The 21,786-nt window shown below is 42.5% G+C and overlaps 1 protein-coding gene and 1 pseudogene across 1 annotated transcript; both read right to left on the minus strand.

The window, feature by feature from the left end:
• Positions 1–308: 308 nt before the first annotated feature.
• On the minus strand, positions 309–868 carry LOC136228869 (large ribosomal subunit protein eL14y-like; annotated as a pseudogene).
• A 15,359-nt stretch (positions 869–16,227) lies between these two features.
• LOC136228885 (nucleolar protein 56-like) lies at positions 16,228–19,651 on the minus strand. Its single transcript, XM_066017379.1, has 8 exons — positions 19,319–19,651; positions 18,270–18,484; positions 17,981–18,138; positions 17,688–17,875; positions 17,328–17,580; positions 17,009–17,157; positions 16,785–16,919; positions 16,228–16,690 (listed from the first exon to the last, which is right to left on the minus strand). The coding sequence occupies exons 1-8, from the start codon at positions 19,521–19,523 to the stop codon at positions 16,362–16,364; spliced, it is 1,632 nt and encodes a 543-aa protein (XP_065873451.1). The 5' UTR covers positions 19,524–19,651; the 3' UTR covers positions 16,228–16,361.
• Positions 19,652–21,786: the final 2,135 nt, after the last annotated feature.

The raw sequence follows: 21,786 nt of genomic DNA on the forward strand, positions 1-21,786 counted from the left end.
ATTTATTGCCAAAACATATGCAGTTAACAAGTTTTTCTAGTTGCATTTATATTTAAATTTTGAGTGATATACCCAATGTTACAAAATTAAATGAATTAATATTAAAGTGTATATATTTTCTTTACTAATTGTTTCAAGTGATTGAGTCTAAGGTATTGCATTGTTTGTTTATGTATTAATTGTTCTCCGAAGGCAAATGCCTACATGGTGGGCCTTCAAGGCAAGTGTGAGAGCTAGCATGAAAATTGCATTATAGCTATGCTTGTATTTATTATGTTCAAGCTTATGCCTATGATGCTGGTGTTTTTATTAGCCTATTTATTCAAAGGTTGTTTTTTTACCACTTCAATAGCAATAGATTTCTGATAATAAAAAATGGTCCATCACATATAATTAACACATTGGCTAACAAGGCCAAAGCTAATTGGTTTCCACAACTAATTTGCACAAAATTGAAAGTCCAAATCCACCAACATATTCTAGGCTGCCTCCTTTTTTAGTTTTGCAAGTTCTTGCCTTATGATTCCTCCCCTCTCAATCTTGGCCAACATTAGCTTTAACCGATCAAAATCATTAAGTGAAGCCCTTCTCTTCTACACAATGAGTTTCCTTCCCCATGAACTGTTCTCCCACTTGTTCTTCACATCAGCTTTCTCCATAGCTTCAATTATAGTTTTCTTCTTAGGAACCCTTTTGATGTCAATTGTGATAACCTCTTGAAGTTCATTTGACTCCTTACCATATCAGGAGCATCAACAAGTGCCCTGTTTTGATCGATAACATCGACGATGACGACAAGTTGCCCATAGACTTTGTCGTAATTAACCAGAGCCACTCTCCAAATCTCCACATACCTCTTGAATGGCATTTTCCGTGGATTATGTGAGAATCAAAAACAACAGAAAAGAGGCGACTAAAATCTTCAAAGATTGTTTAACTTGGAGCATTTTATGTGGACTAAAATATTTATATACTTGTTAATTTATATTTATATAACATATTTCCGTAAATTTGGTGTTTGTAGGCTTGTCGTAAAATTCTTAGTAACAGATTGGAAAATAAGAAGCATATAATTTAGAATGATATGTATATCCTAAAATCAATAAGAAGTTCAGAGTCTTTTAAGAAAAAAATTCTATTCATCCTAAAACTCAATCAATTTCAGGGAATTGTTTGCATTAAAACTGAATTTGAAAGAAAGCATATTTTCAGGGCATTGTTTGGAGTAAAACACAATCTGATCAACATAATTGCAAACCTGAGATAATCCTACAAATACAGGCTAAGGCACCAGCCACATGCCTTACATGGACACTATAGACCTACTTTTGGGTGCAATTAGAATGGTAGGATTAGTTAATGTTGCAGGTCTTCTATATCCTTCAACCCACCAAAAAACCCATTCTTTACAGTAGAAACACCTCTTCAATCTCATCTTCAATAAAAAAAAAAAAAAAAAACTTCCAGATCCATGTATCATTATGTTAAGTCAAACTGTAAAATAAAAAAATATATGAATTTCGTTGTTAACTAAAAACACTACCACCATTTGATAAATTTAATCCAAGTCATGCATACGGAACAACTTACAAGTTATAATTCATCAACAAATGAATTGTCCACCCCGGCTTCTACAACATTTGACCTATCAAATATAGTATAAATTGAGTAAATTTACCAAACATAATAAAAAGGTATAAATGAACACACATAATTAAAAGGTATATACATACGCAGCTAATTGATGTGCATGATTTTTTAGTATGTTTAGTACTTCGACATATAGAACAGTGTCTGACTTTTTCTTTCCTATCTCTCCATGAGATTAGTCGTTTTCCACTTCCTTTAGTCTTCACTTGAAAAGGATCCAGATAACGATTTTCTTGTGAAGTTTCAGCTAAGAAACTTTCTGCAGAAGATTGCCCAATAGAAATATTTAATTCCTTAACTTGCTCCAATAACTCTTCGAATGATTTTTTTACCATCTCAGTACCTTCAACTGAAATAGCAGCCTCATCAATTAAGCTAGAAGCAAGTTTGAACATATTATTGTATCTTATTATTAATGAACTATCTCCGCCATCTTGGCCTTGATATTTTTCTTTAGGAACTCTTGAAAACCTTGTCCATCTTCTCAAAATGTACTATTTTGACAAACTCATAATCTGTTTCACACGTAAACAAGCCAAAATATGTCTGCAAGGAATCCCTTCAAACTCAAACATTCTACAACTACAGGTCAATATGTTTGACACTTTATCATATAGAAGCGTTCGAATTCTAAGGTTGTTATCCAACACCCTTTTCGTCTTGTAAACACCATAAACATCATCCTCCAGTAGAACATCAACAATATAGCCATTACTATCATGAAGCTGAATTTGAAAATACCCAAAATACTTTTTAGTATACAAATTAGCCATTTGGAACTCCATTGGCATCCCTAATCTTAAAACAGGTGTCTCATTCAAATCTTTATGCCCTTGAACCAATTCTTCATGCCTCTGATGAGCAAGTGTCCTATTAAAACGTGTGATAAAATCCATCAAACTGTTTTCTTTACTGCAGTAACGCTTAAAGAATGCATGTTCAGATTCAACCCTTTGACTGCTTGACATCCCTGATGAAAAATATTTCTTGACATATGCAGGAATCCATTTTTCACGCAACTCGTACATTTTTCTCAACCATTCATTCCCTGTTTGTTCACTTCTTTCCAATTCTTCAAACCATCTCTTATCAAATTCTTCTTCACACTCCGAATCCCATATGCATTTCTTAAAGAACCCATAGTAGTTTTTCATAAAAACAACACTAGTTTTTTCAGGAAATTTCTTTAACATATGCCATATACAATACCTATGAAATGTGGTAGGCAAAACATGAGCAATTGCCTTTGTCATTGCTTGAGCTTGGTCGGTGATAATAACTTGCGGAGGACCATTAGGCATTGCCTTAAGCCAAGTGTTCAACAACCATACAAATGAATCAAAACTCTCATCACTCAGAAATGCACACACAAAACCTGTTGTTTGCCCATGGTGGTTCACGCCTACAAAAGGAGCAAAAATCATCTTGTAATGGTTAGTATTGTATGTCGTATCAAATACAACCACATCACCAAAATTTGAATATGCTCTTCTTGCAATTGAATCGACCTAGAAACATCTAACAAGCCTTTGGTCTTCATCAGTGTCAAATTCAAAAAAGAAATTGGGATCCTTCTCTTGTTCAGCTTTGAAATGCTCATACAGAATGTCTACATCATGTCCTTTGACCTTTTCTCTCTCATCTCAGACCGCATTCCTTAAATCCCTTATGCAACCAACATTTTCATGCCCACCAGCCTGTGTTTCAAATAATCCAAATTGTTGGTATAATGGAATATCCACCTTTTTGAGATCTTGTATAAGATTCTTTTTAGCTTCTGAAATTTTACGATGTGATGATAATATATGAACTCTGCTTAGTGTTGTAGGTGGATGATTGTGTTCCTTTGTGAAAGTCTTCACAACATAAAAACTTCCATCACGACTTACGGTCAATTTTGCATCGCATCCTGTTCGAATATTCTTTCGATCTCTTTCTTCAATTTCATTGTTGTTTCTCCATGTCTCATTAGTTTCCCCTTCTTTGAAACATACATTTTTTTCCAAGTTACTATTCCCTTCTTGTTTTCCTTGCTTTTTTTGACGCTAAATCCAGCATTACGTACATAATCATTGTAAAATTTGTACACATCATCTAATGAATCAAATTATTGATCGATTTTTGGTTTAATTTCATCTTCAACGTCAGGGATAAATGTCTTATTATTATCTTCTTGTAGCAAAATCGACTTCTTTGATATGATTTCCACTGAATAAAAACAAATAGAGAATTGAAACTGAAGTCGAAACAATGAGGTTGAACGATAAAAAAACTATGATTTTGCAGGAGTGGTAGATATCGTTTATCTGATACAAAAACATATTGAATTAAACACCAAAAAGACAAGTATTAGAAACAAAAAGAATAAACATAAATACACTCCATAACATATCATTCATGCCAACTTTTTAACTAATTTAATCAATTATAAAGTAAAGCACCTTGGGTTAAAACCTGTAGTTTTATAATTAGTACCAAGGAATTGGAAAAACTTTAAAAATTCTTAAATTCTTACTTTTCTACACCAAGAATTAAATTAAAACAAAAAAAAACAAGAATGGACTCTAAGCCTAGCCTAGGGTACTTTTCACCAACAAATATTGTCATTCAGTGGCTTTATTCTATAATAAGAAAAATAAAAGGTGACTTAGAAAGGGATAAAAGAAGATCTATTAAATTTAATTGTAGTGCAGGAGTCCATCACAATTGAAGCCAACAATAGCAAAAAAAAAAAAAAAAACCAGAAAACTAATGGGAGGAAAAAATCAAGAGATGGTAGCTTTATCAAGGCCATGAATGAAGGTATAAAGTCTCCTTCGTCTGGCGACTCCAGAGTTCCATTCTAGTTTGCCGACCAGAGAAAAAGATTAAGATTAATTGAGTAAATACCTGAAAATCGAAATTGTGACTCAAAAATAATGTGTCGAGCTGGATTTTTTAAATGCCAAGAGCACAAAACAGATGGCCGGATTGGACTTTACTCTATCGATGTACAGAGAATGACGGCCTTTTCTTTGCCGGACTGAATTTCGCGGTGTAAAGAAGCGATAATATTTTGTTTCTCTCTCTCCACTTTCTCAATCTTTCTCTCTCCACTTAGTTATTGTTTAGTTTTAGGATTCTTTTTTTTAATAATTATTTAGTCTTAAAATTTTAAAATGAAGCGATATATGAGTTAGTTATTTACTAAATATCTTATTTATTAATCTCAATATGCGAAAAATCTCTGTCCCGATTAGATGCCTTCCTTTAGCCTTTATTCTAGTTCTCTCAAATCTTTGTCAAAGAATAAATATTTTATAAACTCACACAAAAAAGAATTTGGGAGAATTAGGATTAGGAATAGAGAAGGAGAATAGGAGAAATAGAATAGATTAGAGAACTTGAATATTCTCCATTGTTACTTCTTATGTTATAATATAGGTAATGGCCTTATATAAAAGCTGAGTACAACTAAGGTCATAGACTGGTAAAGAAATGTAGTTGTGGTCAGAGAGATCGATAAGAAAACTTAATCTCAATATGCAAAGAATCTCTGTCACGTTTACGTGCCTTCCTTTAATCTTTAGTCTGGTTCTCCCAATCTTTTTGTTGAAGATGTTATTTTTCCTACAATACTTTTGTTATTAGTACTAACCATAAAATGATGTCTTAATCTCAATATGCGAAGAATCTCCGTTCCGATTAGATGCCTTTCTTTAGCCTTTATTCTGGTTCTCTCAAAGATGTAACTTTTCCTACAATACTATTTAATCAGGTATGCGAATACAGTGATCATGGCCTTCGGTGATGCTGCCCGGCTTGCCGATGGCTCGTCCCTGCGCCGGGAAGGGTCCCTGCGGATACTCCGACGAGCAAGACAATTAGTGGCTCAAGAATATCTACTAACCAAATGTGTAAAATGATAGAGAGAGTTACCCGCCCCTAGCTTCCAATGTGAGCTGTGTATTTATAGAGGGTGCTTGGGCCCCGGGCCCTTCTGCCTCTTGGGCCCTCCTGGGCCTTCTGGCCCATGATTCATATCCCGAATCAACTAGTCCCCCTCGTCGAAGAGCCAAATCGAGTATTTGATGCGAGAAGATAAGGGAGTGCGTCTGTTTCCCGCATGGATAACGCTTCGGATTAATGTGGAAAAAACCTTTGGGATTACTGCATGCGTTTCTTATTTATAGCGCCGCATTGATTGCGCCTGTAATTTAATCACCCGTGCGCCGTAAGAATTTATTGCAAAATGAGCTGTGTCGGCGCCTTTTTCCCCCCCAGCTATAAATACTAGGAGGGAAGAGAGAAAATCTTTTTACTCCATTCTTCAAATCTGTTTGAGAAAAATTCTGCCTGCTTTCATTTCCTGTGGTCTCTTCCTTCTGCGATCGTGTCAGCATGTCTTTACTTGTTCGCGCGCTAAGCATCCGGCGGTTTATCCGATAACTGTTGCTCGTCGAGAGATTTTTTGCGTCAGAGTTTGTCGTATCTTTGCTAAGGTTAGTCGTATAATCCCTTGGCCTTGGTTTTTGCGTTTTTCTTTGCTTTATTTCGACTTCTGGGGGGGTATTATGTCAGAGGGTTCTTCACGGGGAGCCCTAAGCAGACTGCCGCTGGTTGCCCCTGGTGACTTCACGCTGCGAGATTCTTCGCGGACGCGAACGGTGTCGCGAAAAAGGCGAGCTGAAAAGGATAGTGGAGATAGCGCAGTGGCCGGTGCGGCGAAGAAAAGGAAGAAATCCATTGTTCGCTCGCTGCCTACCGTCGATCGTCCAGCCAGAGGCGTTGCTGCCAGCGTTCTAGAGGTGGTAGTGGTTGTGCCGGAGGGTTTGATTACTACAGAGCGGCCCCTTGCCGCGATTTATGAGGAAATGCGTGAGAGAGTGTGGACGCGATCTCCAGGTACTTCCGGTAGCGAGGGTAAGCGTTTTGAGAGAGCCGAGCGTCCTAAGAGGCCGGAGTCCCTTTCGGTCGAAGATGCCTATAGTATAATCGTCGCAGCAGACCTGCCAGCGATATCTGCGGTGTACCGACTCGGAGAGCCCTATGAATTAGTAGCTTTGGGCGAAGAGAATAGAGCCTATTCTGCGGGTGGCGCAAATGAGCTCATCATTTACGAAGAGCAATTAGAATTGGGGATGCGGTTGCCGCTCCTGCCCTTTTTTGTGGAGGTATTGAAGGAATATGATTTGTGTCCTGGGCAAATACATCCGAATGGCTGGAGAATGATGGTCACCTTCTATTCGCTATGTCGATCTGTCGGGTATCGGGCAACAGGTCTAGTCTTTCGTGAGTTTTTTAAACCGAGCAAAGGGCAGAGATCTCAACATGTCACGTTCTCCCACCAGAAATTCAAAGTGATGGGTGGGTTGAAGGATAAATTGTCCGAATACCGTCACCGCTTCTTTTTGGTGAGGAAGCTTGATGGGGATTTTCCTTTTCGGGTTGTGTGGAACGATGACCCCATGGACTCCAGTCGGTGGCTGAAAACCCGACCGAAGCTCCCATTCGAGGAGAATTTGGTGACGCATTTGAAAGGTCTTCCGACGGACAAAGATCATAAGCAGGACGTAGATGAGTTAGTTCGTCATTTTCTGGCCGCTGGTTATTACATTTGGAATAAATGGCGGATGGCCGAACTCAGAGGGTGGTCGGCTGCGGATTTTGAGAAATGGAAGTGGGGCTATAACTTCAAAGCTGGGGAGTTGGCGGAATTGGAGGCGATCTCCGTAAATGTTACCGTTGTAGGTGAGGGGCTGGGATCTTATTCTGCCTTGTGAATTATGTCGTATGTAATATGTTGTTTGTTATTCGGAAATCTTATGCTTTCCCCTTCTTGTGCGTGCAGGTCCAGGAGATCCTCGTGTTAGTATGGATTTTGACCCTAACGAATTCAGTGTCGGTCTGGAGACCGCTGATGAGGCGTTCGGAGGAGCTTCAGGTTCCTTGGTTTCGTATTCCTCGCTCGAGGATGCGAACCAAGTGGTGCAAAGCATGGGAGGGGTTATCGATGCGCGGGAAGATGTTGACGGGGTAGTTGATGTCCCAAAGGAAAAGCATGTGGCTGATCCAGTTGCCCAAGAACCTGAGGGCAATGTGGGGATGATCGCTCTTGAAGAAGAAGCAGGTGGCAATCCGACTCATGGGGTGCTCGCTCGGAAAAGAAAGAGGGATACGGGGAAAGCCGTCGATGAATATGCGACTGGGGAAGAGCCCGCTGGGGAAAATGTTGCCGGGGCCAGCGAGGGTGGTAAGAAACCCTGCTCTGACGGCGGGACCGAGCTGTCCGCTGATGTGCCGGATCGAGTAGGGGATCATCCGAAAATGGTAAAGAGGATGGAAATGAAAATTTCCAAGTTCAGGGATTATGTTATGAACTTGTCAGTGCATTCAGATATGATGACTTCCGATCTGGCGCGCGCGATGGCCCGTGTTGCCAGGGTTCCCGGGGAGCATCAGCGGATGGAGGGGGCTTCAAAAATGAACTTAGGTCTGGAGACCTTATCGGCCCTTGGTGTGGTGGGTTCTCATATTCGCACTTTCAGCCTTGTTTTATTTCTTGCAAGCTTTTTGTCTTCTAATTTTTGTTTCCATATGCAGGCTATCCAGAACGCAACCCGGGTTTTCGACATGTGCGTTAATGACGAACAAGTTTTTCGTGATATGGAGGAGGGTTTGCGGAGATCTGTCGGTGATTTCGAGGAAGCAAATAAGAAGTTGGTGGCTGCGCGGGAGCTTCTGGATCGTCACGAGGCTGAGATTACCGTGTTGTCTGAGAAGCTGAAAGTAGAGACGGCTGGTCGAGTGGAGCTTTTTCAGAGGTTGAAACAAGATGTCGAGGAGATTTGTGCATACAGGGTGTTGCTCAGGATGGCAGTTGGGTGGACTCGTCGAGTAGCGGAGATTTTGAAGGAGAAAGCGGGACGGGTGGCAGCGCTGGTCGAGGAGAAGGACTCTCTCAAACAACAACTGGAAGCTGCGCGCAAAGAAGCTGCTGATCTTCGTGCTCTCACTGGTCAGCGCGAGGAGAAACTCATAAAGCTGGACCGCATGATGCTGATCACCGCAGCTCATTCCGCGGGTTACAACGTTCCTTCGGAGGTGATTTTTGCTCCGAATGTCTATGATAAGGCTGCCCAGGCGAAGGCTGTTGAGTTTTGTGTTCGTTTCAAGAAGCAGTAGGCAGTCTGTACTTTGTTGATTTTGTTTTTCCAAGATGTAATGATGATTCGTACAATCTGAATCTTTTTTATGATATTGTATTGCTCCTAATTATGTTCTGCCTGTTGATGTGATTGTAGTTCATTGTGATGTCTTTCATGTCTTTTCTTCGTTGTTCTATAAATAGGAGCCGGATTTTTCGGTATGGACTTGCAACTCGTCTTTCACCCCTTCATTTCCTTCTTTAGATAATTTCTTTGGGAGAATGTCGCTTCGGGATGTCGTCGATCCAGCCCGAGTGTTGGAGGTGCAGAAGGCAATATCGGCGATGCCGCATCCCTATGTTTATTGCCCCCCGTCTGAGGAGAATGATGCGGAGAGGAAGGTGAGGTACTCATCCCCTGTCTGGATGAACCGAGACTGGGCCTCGCAAAGGAGGAAAGTGGAGAGTGAGAATTCCGTTCCTTATACCGGATATGTCACCGATTCCTGTGAGGTTGTTGTCAGCGCACTTTCTACAATAGAAAAGAAAATATGGTCTCATGAGGGCATCGGGTATCTCCTCCCCGATGAGACCGTCGCTCCGGTGCTCAATCCGCATCCTTCCTGGATCAAAAGGCTTCTAGCCGATGAGATGGAAAGGGTGATGAACTTGCCCCATGAGGTGGAGTACCGTCGGGTAGGGCGTCATGCTTCGCCAACGCGTCCATATGGACCGACGTTCGTCGATCCCATCAAACCGCGAAGCGTGGTTTTCCTGGAGTTTGCGAGGCAGGGTAGCCTAGGTCCCGTTCCTGCTAACCCCAACCATCATGTGACCCATGTGGGAAAAGCCTGTTTGTATCATAGGCAAAACGGCCATAATACCGATGAATGCGTGGACTGGAGAGCGATGCATCAAGATTTGATGGATGAGGAGGCAATCCCGGACCCTGATCGTCCTAAACCCATCTGAATGTGTTGTTTATCCGGTTTGGTGTAGCCCTAGGAGTTTTTGTAATGGCTCTATGTAGTAGTGCCTTTGTTTGTGGTGTAAGATCATCGTTGTCTTTGTAATTTGCCAGCTTATTTCAATCTATGCACTTTTTATGTGAGATGACCTGAAAGTTGAGAGTTTTTTATGTTATGCTTGGATTAGGCGTATTCCAACTCGTTTGTGTTAGGCGTTCGATATGACCGAAGAGCCAGAAGGTTAGCGTTTGAATGCCTAGCTGGCGAAGAACGCGATAGGGTTTTGTTCGCCCAAAATCGTTAACCAAATGATAGTTAGACGATGTAGGAGGCGTTCGATATTTATCGAAGAGCCTTAAAGGTCAGCATTTGAATGCTTGTTTGGCGGAGAATGCGATAGGGTTCTGCTCGCCCAAAATCATTAACCAAATGATAGTTAGACGATGTAGGAGGCGTTCGATATTTATCGAAGAGCCTTAAAGGTTAGCATTTGAATGTTTAGTTGGCGGAGACCGTGATAGGGTTCTGCTCGCCCAAAATCGTTAACCAAATGATAGGTAGACGATGTAGGAGGCGTTCGATATTTATCGAAGAGCCTTAAAGGTTAGCATTTGAATGCTTAGTTGGCGGAGAACGTGATAGGGTTCTGCTCGCCCAAAATCGTTAACCAAATAATAGTTAGACGATGTAGGAGGCGTTCGATATTATCGAAGAGCCTTAAAGGTTAGCATTTGAATGCCTTGGTTGGCGGAGAACGCGATAGGGTTCTGCTCGCCCAAAATCGTTAACCCAATGATAGTTAGACGATGTAGGAGGCGTTCGATATTATCGAGGAGCCTTAAAGGTTAGCATTTGAATGCCTTAGTTGGCGGAGAACGTGATAGGGTTCTGCTCGCCCAAAATCGTTAACCAAATGATAGTTAGACGATGTAGGAGGCGTTCGATATTTATTGAAGAGCCTTAAAGGTTAGCATTTGAATGCCTTAGTTGGCGGAGACCGTGATAGGGTTCTGCTCGCCCAAAATCGTTAACCAAATGATAGGTAGACGATGTAGGAGGCGTTCGATATTTATCGAAGAGCCTTAAAGGTTAGCATTGGAATGCCTTAGTTGGTGGAGAACGCGATAGGGTTCTGCTCACCCAAAATCGTTAACCAAATGATTGATAGACGATGTAACCAAAATATTGTGAAACATGATTTGCGTACAAGTCATTGATAATATCTTTTTAACGTTTGGACATTCCAGCTATTGTCGTAAACCAATCCGTCCAGAGAGGCAATTTTGTAAGCTCCGTTATGGAGAACAGTGTCGATTTTGTACGGACCCTCCCATGATTGGCCGAGCTTTCCTTAAGCTAAAGGGGACTGCGCAGCTGCGGCGTCTCTGAGCACAAGGTCCCCGACCTGAAAAGTGCGGGGGCGAATTCTTCTATCGTGATAGCGCGCGATATTCTGCTTATGGGCCGTGATATGTAACAGAGCATCAAGGCGCTCTTCTTCGAGTCGGTCGCCAGCTTCCCTGAGCTCTGCACTGTTGTCGATCTCTTCAAAACTGGTCTGTCGGGGGGAGCGAATAATGACTTCAGATGGTGGCATTGCTTCCGCCCCATAGGCGAGGAAAAACGGGGTACGTCCTGTTCCCGTATGCGGGGTGGTGCGGTATGACCATAAGATTGCCGCAATGTGATCGGGCCATGCCCTGTCCTGGTCGGTTAACCGTGCTTTCATCCCTCGAAGGAGCGTTCGATTGCTTACTTCCGTGAGGCCGTTGCTCTGAGGGTGAGCTACCGATGTGTATCGGCCTTTGATACCCCAGTCCGCGCAGAAGTCGCGAAACTAATTACAGTCGAACTGCTTCCCATTGTCAGTGATGAAGGAGTGGGGGACCCCGAAACGGTAAATAATAGCTCGCTTGAGAAAACTGATAATGTTGTCAGCGGTTATCTTGGCAAGGGCTTCAGCTTCGATCCATTTGGTAAAATGATCGACTGCCACAACCACGAAACGCTTTTGCGCTAAAGCCATTGGGAAAGGGCCGAGCAGGTCAATACCCCATACTGCGAATGGCCATGGTGTGATGATACCTTTGAATGGGGCTGCCGGGGCGTGATGGGTATTGGCGTGTAGTTGACATGCCTGACAACTGCGGACCAGGCGCGTCGCGTCGGAATCCATGGTCTACCAGTAGAACCCCTGGAGCCGGGCCTTCTTCGCAATTGTTCGGGCTCCCTGATGCGAGCTACATACACCCTGGTGAATTTCCTTAGGACAGTGATCTCCCTCTTCCTCAGATATACAACGCAACCAGGGATGCGTGGCTGATTTGCGGTAAAGTAAGCCATCCTGTAATGCATAACGCCAAGAACGCCGGACCACTAGGGATGCCGCTGTCCGATCTGCTTGGAGCATCCCATCCCGAAGGTACCCGATAATTGGGCTTCTCCATCCTCCTGCCGCGGCGTCTGCCGAGTCGATCTGTAGTGAATTCTCGGTGCGAAAAGCTGGGGCGCTCGTAACCTCGATCAAGGTGAGCGGGTCACTAGACTGTTCGCCTGCTGCAAGAGCAGCGATAGCGTCTGCCTCCTCGTTCTCTTCTCGTGGGACTAACACCAGATCAAGGGTCAGGTATTGACACATCGTTGGGTCCTTTGCTTGATAAGCTCCGCTGACATGGCTAACGACCAGCTTCGAGTTCGAGCATATTGTCAACCGGCCAGTGACTATTGTTTTCGATAGCCGAAGGGCGGCGATCAAAGCCTCATATTCGGCCTGATTATTGGTGGTCGGGAAATTCAATCGGACGGCGTGCCGTAAGTGGAGATTGCCGGGTCCTTGAATAGCTATACCGGCGCCTGCCCGTCCGGAAGCGCAAGACCCGTCGATGCTCATCATCCAGACATCGTCCGTGCGAGCTGGCATTGCCGTAAGTTCGGTGCTAGCACGGCCGGTAAACTCGATAATGAAATCGGATAAAGCCTGAGCCTTGATTGTCGTGCGGGGCTCAAAACGGACGTCAAACTGGGAGAGACGAACAGACCAGTTGGTGATACGCCCGGAAACCTCTGGCCTTTGGACGGCCTTTTTTAGCGGATAATTGGTCCTGACGACGATCGTGTGCGCTTGTAAATATGGTCTCAGACGTTCTGAAGCTTGCGTGATGGCGAAAAGGGCTTTTTCCACCTCGGAGTATCGGATTTCGGCTCCCTTCAGCACTCTGCTCAGGAAGTAAATCGGAAAAAGCTCTGTCCCCTCCTCCTGAGTTAAAACGACCCCTACTGTTTCATCTGTGATGGTGAAATATAAGTGAATGTCCCGTTCTGGCTTCGGCACCGAGAGCAAAGGGGCGGTTGCGAGGAAAGTTTTTATGGCGTTGAACGCGGCCTGGCAATCGGTCGACCACCTAAAGGGGTGTTCTTTCTTGATTGCTTTATAGAACGGGAGACATCGCTGAGCCGAGCAGGAGATGAAACGTCCCAGAGCAATGATTCTTCCATTGAGCCTTTGCACCCCTTGCAGGTCACGCGGTGGCTCCATTGCTAAAATGGCTTCGACTTTGGCGGGGTTAGGCTCGATGCCTTTTTCTGACACCACGCAACCCAGAAATTTCCCACTGCGAATTCCGAAGAAACATTTTTCCGGGTTCAGCTTGAGGTTATAGGCTCTGAAGATTTTAAATACTTCTGCTAAATCTCGCGAATGGTCGCCCTCTTCGGTGCTTAGGACCACCATGTCGTCGATGTACACCTGTACTGTCTTACCGATGAGATGGGCGAACATCCTATCTACCAAACGCTGGTACGTGGCCCCTGCATTCTTTAACCCGAAAGGCATGACGTTATAGCAATATGTCCCTTCATGCGTAATAAAAGAGGTCTTTTCGGCGTCGGCAGGGTCCAAAGGGATCTGCTAGAAACCGGCGATGGCGTCAAACTGAGACAAGATCTTTCGACCAGCCGTTTGATCGAGGAGTTGATCTATGTTAGGCAGCGGATAAGAATCCTTGGGGCAAGCTTTATTGACATTCGTGAAATCTACACACATACGGTACTTTCCGCTGGCTTTCTTTACAAGTACAACGTTAGAAAGCCAGTCCGGATAGTTGACCTCGCGGATAAATTTTACATCTAGGAGTTTGTCGATCTCTGCTTTTACTGCCGCCTGCTTGTCTTTCGCCTGCACTCTCATCTTTTGCTTCATTGGTTCGACAGAGGGGTCGATATTCAGCTTGTGCATTGCTCTCTCAGGTGCGACCCCCGTGATGTCCTCGGTGCACCAGGCGAACACATCCGAATGCTCCGTTAGGACAGCCTTGATTTCCTCGGCCAACGGGGAAGCGAGTTTCGTTCCCATTTTCACTATCTTGCTATCCCCAAGGATACAGTCGTCGACTGGTTCAATGGGCACGGGATTGTAACCCCTCATGTCCATCAGACCGTCCTCTAAGTAGAGCGTTGTTCGAGGTTGAGTTGCCTCCCACTGCAACTTTTTGGCCAGCATACGATCACCCTGGACGGTGATCTTCCCACGCGGAGAGGGCAACGTCAAGCATAATTCGGAGATATCCACCGTGGCCCTCAGGGCGGCCAGGAGAGGCCTTCCGATAATGGCATTGTAAGCCAGGGGGATATCGACCACCACTCATTCCGCGGTATCCTCGACTTCTTCTACCCTTTCGGCCAAAATAGTCGGTAGCGTAATAACTCCCTTTACCGGCACCTCGATTTCAGAGAGGCCGATCAGAGGGAAAGTCCCGGCCCGGAGGGCGGTGCGAGTACTCTTCATTGCGCGGAGAGCCGCCCAGGTGAGCAGGTTCACCGAACTTCCGGTGTCAACAAGCACTCGGTGAGTTTTAAAACCTGCGATGCTTACGGTGACAACAAGGGCCTCCGAGTGGCTAGTTCGGAGTGGAGGCTGCACTGTTAACGTCTGCCCGATCGCCTTTCTCTTTCGGGAGCAGTCGGGCGGTGCGGAAAGTGCCGGTGGTCCTTCCCTTATGACGTGTATTTCCCCATGGTACCTTGGCCTCTTTGGCTCCTCTGCTCGCCCCGCCTCCCTCTGCTTCGGGCTCTACTCTCTTTGCCTGCTCGCCTTTGGTGGTGCCTCCTGCTCCGTGATTCACTCGACCAAAAGAATCGATGGACTCCGGGGCAAGTCCCCGATACCATTCCTGCGCGCTGGATGAGAGAGTGGTGGGGAAAACCTTGCACATGATGTCTTCGTCCTTTGAGTATAAATTTATGGTGCTCATGAATGATGCCACATGATCGTTAGGATCCTCGGTCCCTGAGTATTGGGCCAGTCGAGGAGCTTTCCAGTCACGCGGGAACCTTTTCTCGATAATCCTTTGTACCAGTGGCGTTTTGCTGGAGGTGATGCTCCCTCCCATTACACCCCCGAGTGCCCTTTTGTCGAGAAAACGTTGAATTTTCAGTTCCAGCAACTCCTCGCTATCCGCGGCTGTAGTGCCCGCTCGCCGCTCCTCGCTTTCTCTGGTGGCTCCGGCACCGGCTCCTCTTCCCGCGATGATCGCTGCTTCCGGGGCCTGCTCTGGGAAGGCTCCCTCCTTCTGTAACTCTGCCGCCTCCTTGAGGTATTGCCAAATTTTGGCATTCTCCTCCTGCAGGCTTCTTTGCTGGTCAATGATCTTCATCTGAGCCGCCGTGTGTACGGCCTGCGTAGTTTGAAAACCTTGGATTGCGCTGAGGAGTTGAGTGGTGTTAAAGGCTTCCTCCTCTTCAGGGCCTACCTCCTCCATCAAAGGCCCAAGGTTTCTGGGGGAGATCGGAAGGTTTTGGATCACGCCTCCGGCGTGTGTCATGGAGCTGGTCGCTCCGGCTTCGGGTACTACAGTTGGAGCCGAGTCATTAGGGGTTTGCATCTCGTTTGAAGATCTGGAGTCACTCGTAGTCCACCTTCACCGCACCAAATAATCAGGTATGCGAACACAGTGATCCTGGCCTTCGGTGATGCTGCCCGGCTTGCCGATGGCTCGTCCCTGCGCCGGGAAGGGTCCCAGCGGATACTCCGACGAGCAAGACAATTAGTGGCTCAAGAATATCTACTAACCAAATGTGTAAAATGATAGAGAGAGTTACCCGCCCCTAGCTTGCAATGTTAGCTGTGTATTTATAGAGGGTGCTTGGGCCCCAGGCCCTTCTGCCTCTTGGGCCCTCCTGGGCCTTCTGGCCCATGATTCATATCCCGAATCACTATTGTTATTAGTATTAACCATATAATGCTGTCTTAATCTTAATATGCAGTACATTCCTTCCTTTAGCCTTTATTTGTTGACGATATTAATTAAATTAGGGGCTCAATAATGCATTTTGATGCCTCATTTGGAATATGAACATTATAATTAATAATTTTATAGAGCAGCAACTCAATTTTCTAACTTGATTTTGTTGAGCCTTGTCCTTTATACAAGGAGTAACAAATGCTGTTAAATATAGCTAAGCTGCCTCTCAAACTGAGAAGTTCAGTTAAAAAAACCAATCAAATGATCAAAATTTGCTACTGATATCACAAGACTGATACTTGCGAGCAATAATAAAATAGCTAGAACATATTCATAACAGAGTACTACAGTAAAGTACAGAATCAAATGTCTCAAAATTCACTCTTGGTCATCATTTTTCGACTTCTTCTTTTTCTTCTTTTTGCCCTCCACTGATTGTTGAGCTTGAGCACCTTCTTCCTCTTCCTCATCTCTAATCTTCTTGTTCTTCTTCTTCTTCTTGGCAGTTCCATCTTGCTCGCCATTTGTCGACTTCTCCACATCCTGCTCCAGTTTTCTCTTCTCTTTCTTCTTCTTCTTTTCTGATTTACCCTCCTCCTCTGTCGCATCTCCATTAGCTTCATCTTCCACCATAGCTTCGTTCTTTGATTTCTTCTTCTTGCTTTTCTTCACAGTTGCTGCTTCTTCTTCTGTTTCCATTTCAACATCTGCACCACCCATCCATATACATGATCAATCAAATTAAACAAAACAAAACAAAAGCATTAGCACTTGTTGTTTTCCATTCGCTCGGATACACACCTTTACTTTCGGCACTTCCAATTGCAGCCTTCATCACATCAATGTTTTTACGAGGTGCAACACCCTTGTCATAGAAATCCAGCCGCTCCTCAACTTGTTCTCTCAGTTTCTCTCCGAAAATGCTAGAGCTGCTGTCTATAAAGCAACAAGGAACAGATGTCAATCTTCACGGTTCAAAAAAATTAAAAACAAGTAGGACTTACCAACAACAGGATAGAATTTACCTGCAAAGCAATCAATTCGAGAAGCTATGGAGCATTTGTTTGCAAGATAACGAGCCATGCGTCCCTTGTTGCGGGCAGATGCTCTCCCAATGAAAGATGAATGGAAGATCAAACCGTATTTCGGTGTGTTTCCTCGAGTTTTCAATGCCCTATACACAACACCAAACAAGTCAACCTCGGAACACGGGCCTAAAGTTCGTTCACATTGATGAATAAAAAAGGCAAATGCAGTTGCAAAGATAAGGCACTAAAGGAAGCAGAGATGTACACACAAAATAATTGAGACCAGTAAAAACACTGTTAGTGACAGCTACAACACCTGAACAATGCCTTTTCTGCACCAAGGATCTGAAGGGTGGAAGAAGGGCACTTAGCAAGATTTGTGAGACTCCCAGCATGAGATATCAAGCGAGCCCCAACAACTTCGCCAATCAACGAGGCCAAATTGGGAGCTATGTCGTTCATTTTCGTAACCAGATATTCGTACAGCTTCTTCCTGTACTCCGACAGATCCATTACCCTCTGAGCAAACTGCTGGACATTAATCAAGTCAATAGGAGACAAATCCTGTCCTGCAAGTAGGAAAAAGTAATAGTTAAAAGAATGAAATAACAAGTAAGAAATATAATATGGTTGACAAAAGTAACTGCATAATAAGAACCACGAACTGGACTCCTACCCATTGATGCTTTGGCAGCTTCTACAACCTCCTTTGCCTTGTCTTCATCTCCTAGCAGGTCTGTTAATTCAGGGATGTTTTCTTCCGACAACTTTGCCTTGTCCTCAATGAACTTGGCAAGTTTTGCATAGAGATAGTTGTCGTTGACAATCTTCACTAATTCAGGGAAATGCCAAGAGTACCATTCTCTGCATGAAGTGGGGAATGTAACAGCAATCAAAAACTGGAGATCTTATATTTTCAAGAATTAGGCTAATTAAGAAAATGTGCCTAGGAAGAATCAATAAACATACCTAACTCTCATTGAAAAGGAATTGACATCCTTATCAAGAGTATCAAGAAGGAAAATTGCTTGAATGACCATATTGTCAACCCGGTTGACATTGAACTTGACCTTTGCCCTGCTGTAACTATGTCCCAAACCAAGTTGGGCTTTTTCCAAGTCACCAGGCTATGAAACAAAAGGTTGAGAGGAAAAGGGAGAAAAGGAAATAAGCAAAGTTTGTAAGAGATACAAAAAGTATCTCAAGAAAACAAAAACACAATTACAGTCTAGTCTATGGAAATTATGAAATGCAAAACCTTTAGATCCTTGATGAAGGTTTCGAAATGTAGACGTGCACCACGAAGAAGCTCAAGGACAAATTCATTACTTTGGCAAGGTATTTTTGTCACTTCAAAGATATGTGACCCCAACTTTGGCTCAGAAACTCCCAAGCTGAACTTCGGCTTCTTACCTTCCTTGACTTTTGGGAGATTAAGTTCTAGAAAGCTCCTCAATTCATCCGTCATAAGTCCTGCAACAAAAACAAATAAATGCTATGGGTACTGAAAAGAAAAGTCTTCAAGTGACTAAGTAACAAGGCTACCCTCGGTAACTAGGACCAGGACGGCCTATTTCCGAAAGCCCTCTAAAAAGGAAACAGCATTAGAGACCTTATCACAAACCGAGGAAAATAGCATTCCGTATGTTGGATAGACACAAATGGGTCTCAGGCAAGTAACTGATCTGAAAGTCAAGATTTCACCAACCCAATATATATATAAATTTTATACTCTTATCTTCTAGTCTAGGACATGCAATTAGGTGCAGACACTCTGAAGTTCGAATAGATTAATATCAACAGCAACACTAAGTAACTCAATAGTTAAAAATGCTACGAGGTGAAACAGTATAACATGGGAACATGCTAAATCTGAAAAGCATATGTTACAAACTAAAATCAAATAGATGGCTATCGGAAAGTACATTTTTATAGTATATTTTAAACAAAAAAAAAAACACCAGAAATGCAAACCAAAGAACAAGACCAAAAAGACACCATGTTGATGGCTCGGCAAAATTGATCAGAGGCATTGTATGACTACAGGAGCTTTATAACAACCTAAAATGATACCAACAGAACAAAATGAAAACACAGGATAATCTCCTCAGCCCAATCGTCAAAACCTATGAAAAAGCAAGGCAATAGATTATATAAATGCGAAATGCCCACCCAAGCCAAGTACCATAAAAGTTTCAAAGTTTAGAAGTTCATGCAAGTGTCTGAAATCGACCAACACTAAAATTAACAACATAAACTACCACAGAATCCGCAACAACAAACAATGGACTGATTTATGCAATTTACCTTCAGAAACGGAATTACACTGATTCAGAGCATCTAAAGATGACTCGAAAGGAAGAAAAGCAGTTAACTGGACAACTTTTCCAAAACGGTTGAGATCCGAGACAGAGCTGCGGACAGCTTCAGTGTTCTGCCCAATTTCATCCAGTCCATTTGCAAGGAAGAGACCATAACCAGAGGCCGACTCGTATAGCATGTAGAGTGCCATTGATAGGGTTTAGGAGGATCTTGGCCTTGAAAGAGGGAAAGCCGAGAAGCCGCTAAAATAGCGTATTAGAAAGAGAGGGAGAGAGTGACTCAACTATACAGGTTGAATCATAAGGAAGGAGAAAGGGTTTAGGGTTAGGGTTTATTATTATATATACTTATACGTGAAAGGCATTAACAGTAGCAATTCCATTCTTTCTTCGATTTCTACTTGCATTTCCATTTCTACCCTTGCTATTCTGATTTTTTTTTTAAATTTAACTAGCAAAACGGCACCGTTTGGACCTTTTACATCAGTATAGGAACTGTTCAACTCAAGGCGTAATACATCATTGTCCGTGAACTTGTCTAAAAAACTTGATTGGCCCTGAAATAATTTATTTGGAATAAACAAGTTAATTTTAGAGTAAATAATTTATTAGTCCTCTCTTTTTTATCTAATATACGGTTTAGTCCCCTATTTTGAAAAACACATTATAAGGTTTCTATTCTTTATTACTATTTTTTTATAGAAATTGGGACGAGACAGAACTTGGGCGGGGTGAGCATCCATGGCCCAAGAACTGACAAACCCGCAATATATTAATAAAAAAAGTGAGTGTTTGAACAAGAGAAGAGGAAGAAGAACAAACAAAAAGAAGGGGGGAAGAAAATATAGGAAAAGTCAAGAAAAACGCAATTGTGAAATACTACAAATGTCATCATTGATAAACATGTGGCAAAAAAACAGGAGCTGAAAGCCATCAGTTGATCACTGAGGAAGAGACTCCAAACTTTGCCAATGGATCAACAACTCTATTTCCTTCCCTAAAGATGTGTGAAAATAGAATATTCATCCTAGAGCAAATGCTTAGACAATTCAACCACTATTGTCGAATACTCCAAGAAACATCCATGGAACGATGTCTAAGCAGATTAACTACGTATATTGAGTCTGACTCAACCCAAAGCTGATGCCAATTTTTCTCCCAAGCAAGTTCAATTGCGAAAATAGTGGCTCTCAATTCAGCCATATAAGCAAAAGAAGGAGGGGTAGAAAAGCAAAACAACCTTTGGGAAAAACCTCGATAGTTGCGAAAAATACCTCCCGCTCCTGCCTTGCCAGGAGTGCCAAAAGCAGGGCCGTCCACATTGACTTTAACCCAGACCGGATGAGGTTTAAGCCAATGGACCGGAATAATATTGGGAGCAGGAGGCGGCCTAGGAGAAGCCAAAAGACGGGATAAGTTAACAACATCTCTCCACGAAGAGCAAAAACCTTTAGAAGTGGCAAAGGACTCTCAAATCATTCGAAAGATGGTGATCTTCGAGTGGTGAATAGAAGGAGAAACTTCCTTAAAGATTGCTTCATTCCTGCAATGTCAGATTAGCCAGATGCAAGTGACAGCGGCAACACGCCAGATCATCGACACCAGTGAGCCAAAATGAATGCTACGAAGAGTGTTGAAGAAGTGGATGAATTGGGAATGACAATGCAAAGAGCAGTCAAAATGAATCTCAAGGGCCCTCTAAAGAGAATCGTGTATTATTTGGTCATTTTGTCTATTTTTTTTAGATTTTTAATCGTTATATTTGACATAAACAAATAAACAGAAAATAACAGAGTAACATGACTATTTTGTATCGTATTATGACTGTCCTAAAAACTAAGATATATACAGTTAAAAATCGAAAAAATAGACAAAATGACTAAAGAGTTAATATTGACAAAAAAAGACATTGTAATATGTTTTTCTAAATATAAAGACAAAACAATATGTTACGTAAAAAAGTAGAGATTAATAAATTATTTACCCTTAATTTTATAATAATAATAATAATAATAATAATTGACAATAATCATTTTTTTATAAAATAACTTACGATTTTAGAAAAGTGTAAATTTACTATTTCACCAATTTTAATTTAATTTAGACACAAATATAAAATTTGTGAAGTTATTTTTTTTTAAGCAAAGCAAATGTATTTTTCTAGTCTATATATAAAAATGAAACGGATAAACACTGAAATTTGAGGGGTTTTTTTTGTTAATTTCTTCCAATTTTACCCTTCAACTCAACCCGCTGAAGAATACGTCTAGTGGGCATCTGCGTACTTGACACCAACATCAAAACAACGTCACTTAAGGAAATACGTTCAAATATATTTCATTCATAATTATACATTACTTATTGTTATGTTCACTAAACACTTTTGTTTATCCAAAGCCAAAAATATATTTTACAGTTTCTTTAAATTAACCCTCAACTTATATTAAAAAAATC

This window comes from Euphorbia lathyris, chromosome 1, assembly GCF_963576675.1.
Source record: "Euphorbia lathyris chromosome 1, ddEupLath1.1, whole genome shotgun sequence".
In the NCBI taxonomy this organism is placed as follows: Eukaryota; Viridiplantae; Streptophyta; class Magnoliopsida; order Malpighiales; family Euphorbiaceae; genus Euphorbia; species Euphorbia lathyris.

What these genes read in the sequence shown, in the direction of transcription:
- LOC136228885 (XM_066017379.1), bottom strand. Translation starts at nt 19,523, where the DNA reads ATGGCACTCTACATGCTATACGAGTCGGCCTCTGGTTATGGTCTCTTC. An exon ending in GTGTAATTCCGTTTCTGAAG is followed by an intron (nt 18,485 to 19,318) that starts GTAAATTGCATA and finishes TTTTTGTTGCAG; the next exon opens with GACTTATGACGGATGAATTG. An exon ending in GCAGAAAAGGCATTGTTCAG is followed by an intron (nt 17,158 to 17,327) that starts GTGTTGTAGCTG and finishes TGTTGTGTATAG; the next exon opens with GGCATTGAAAACTCGAGGAA.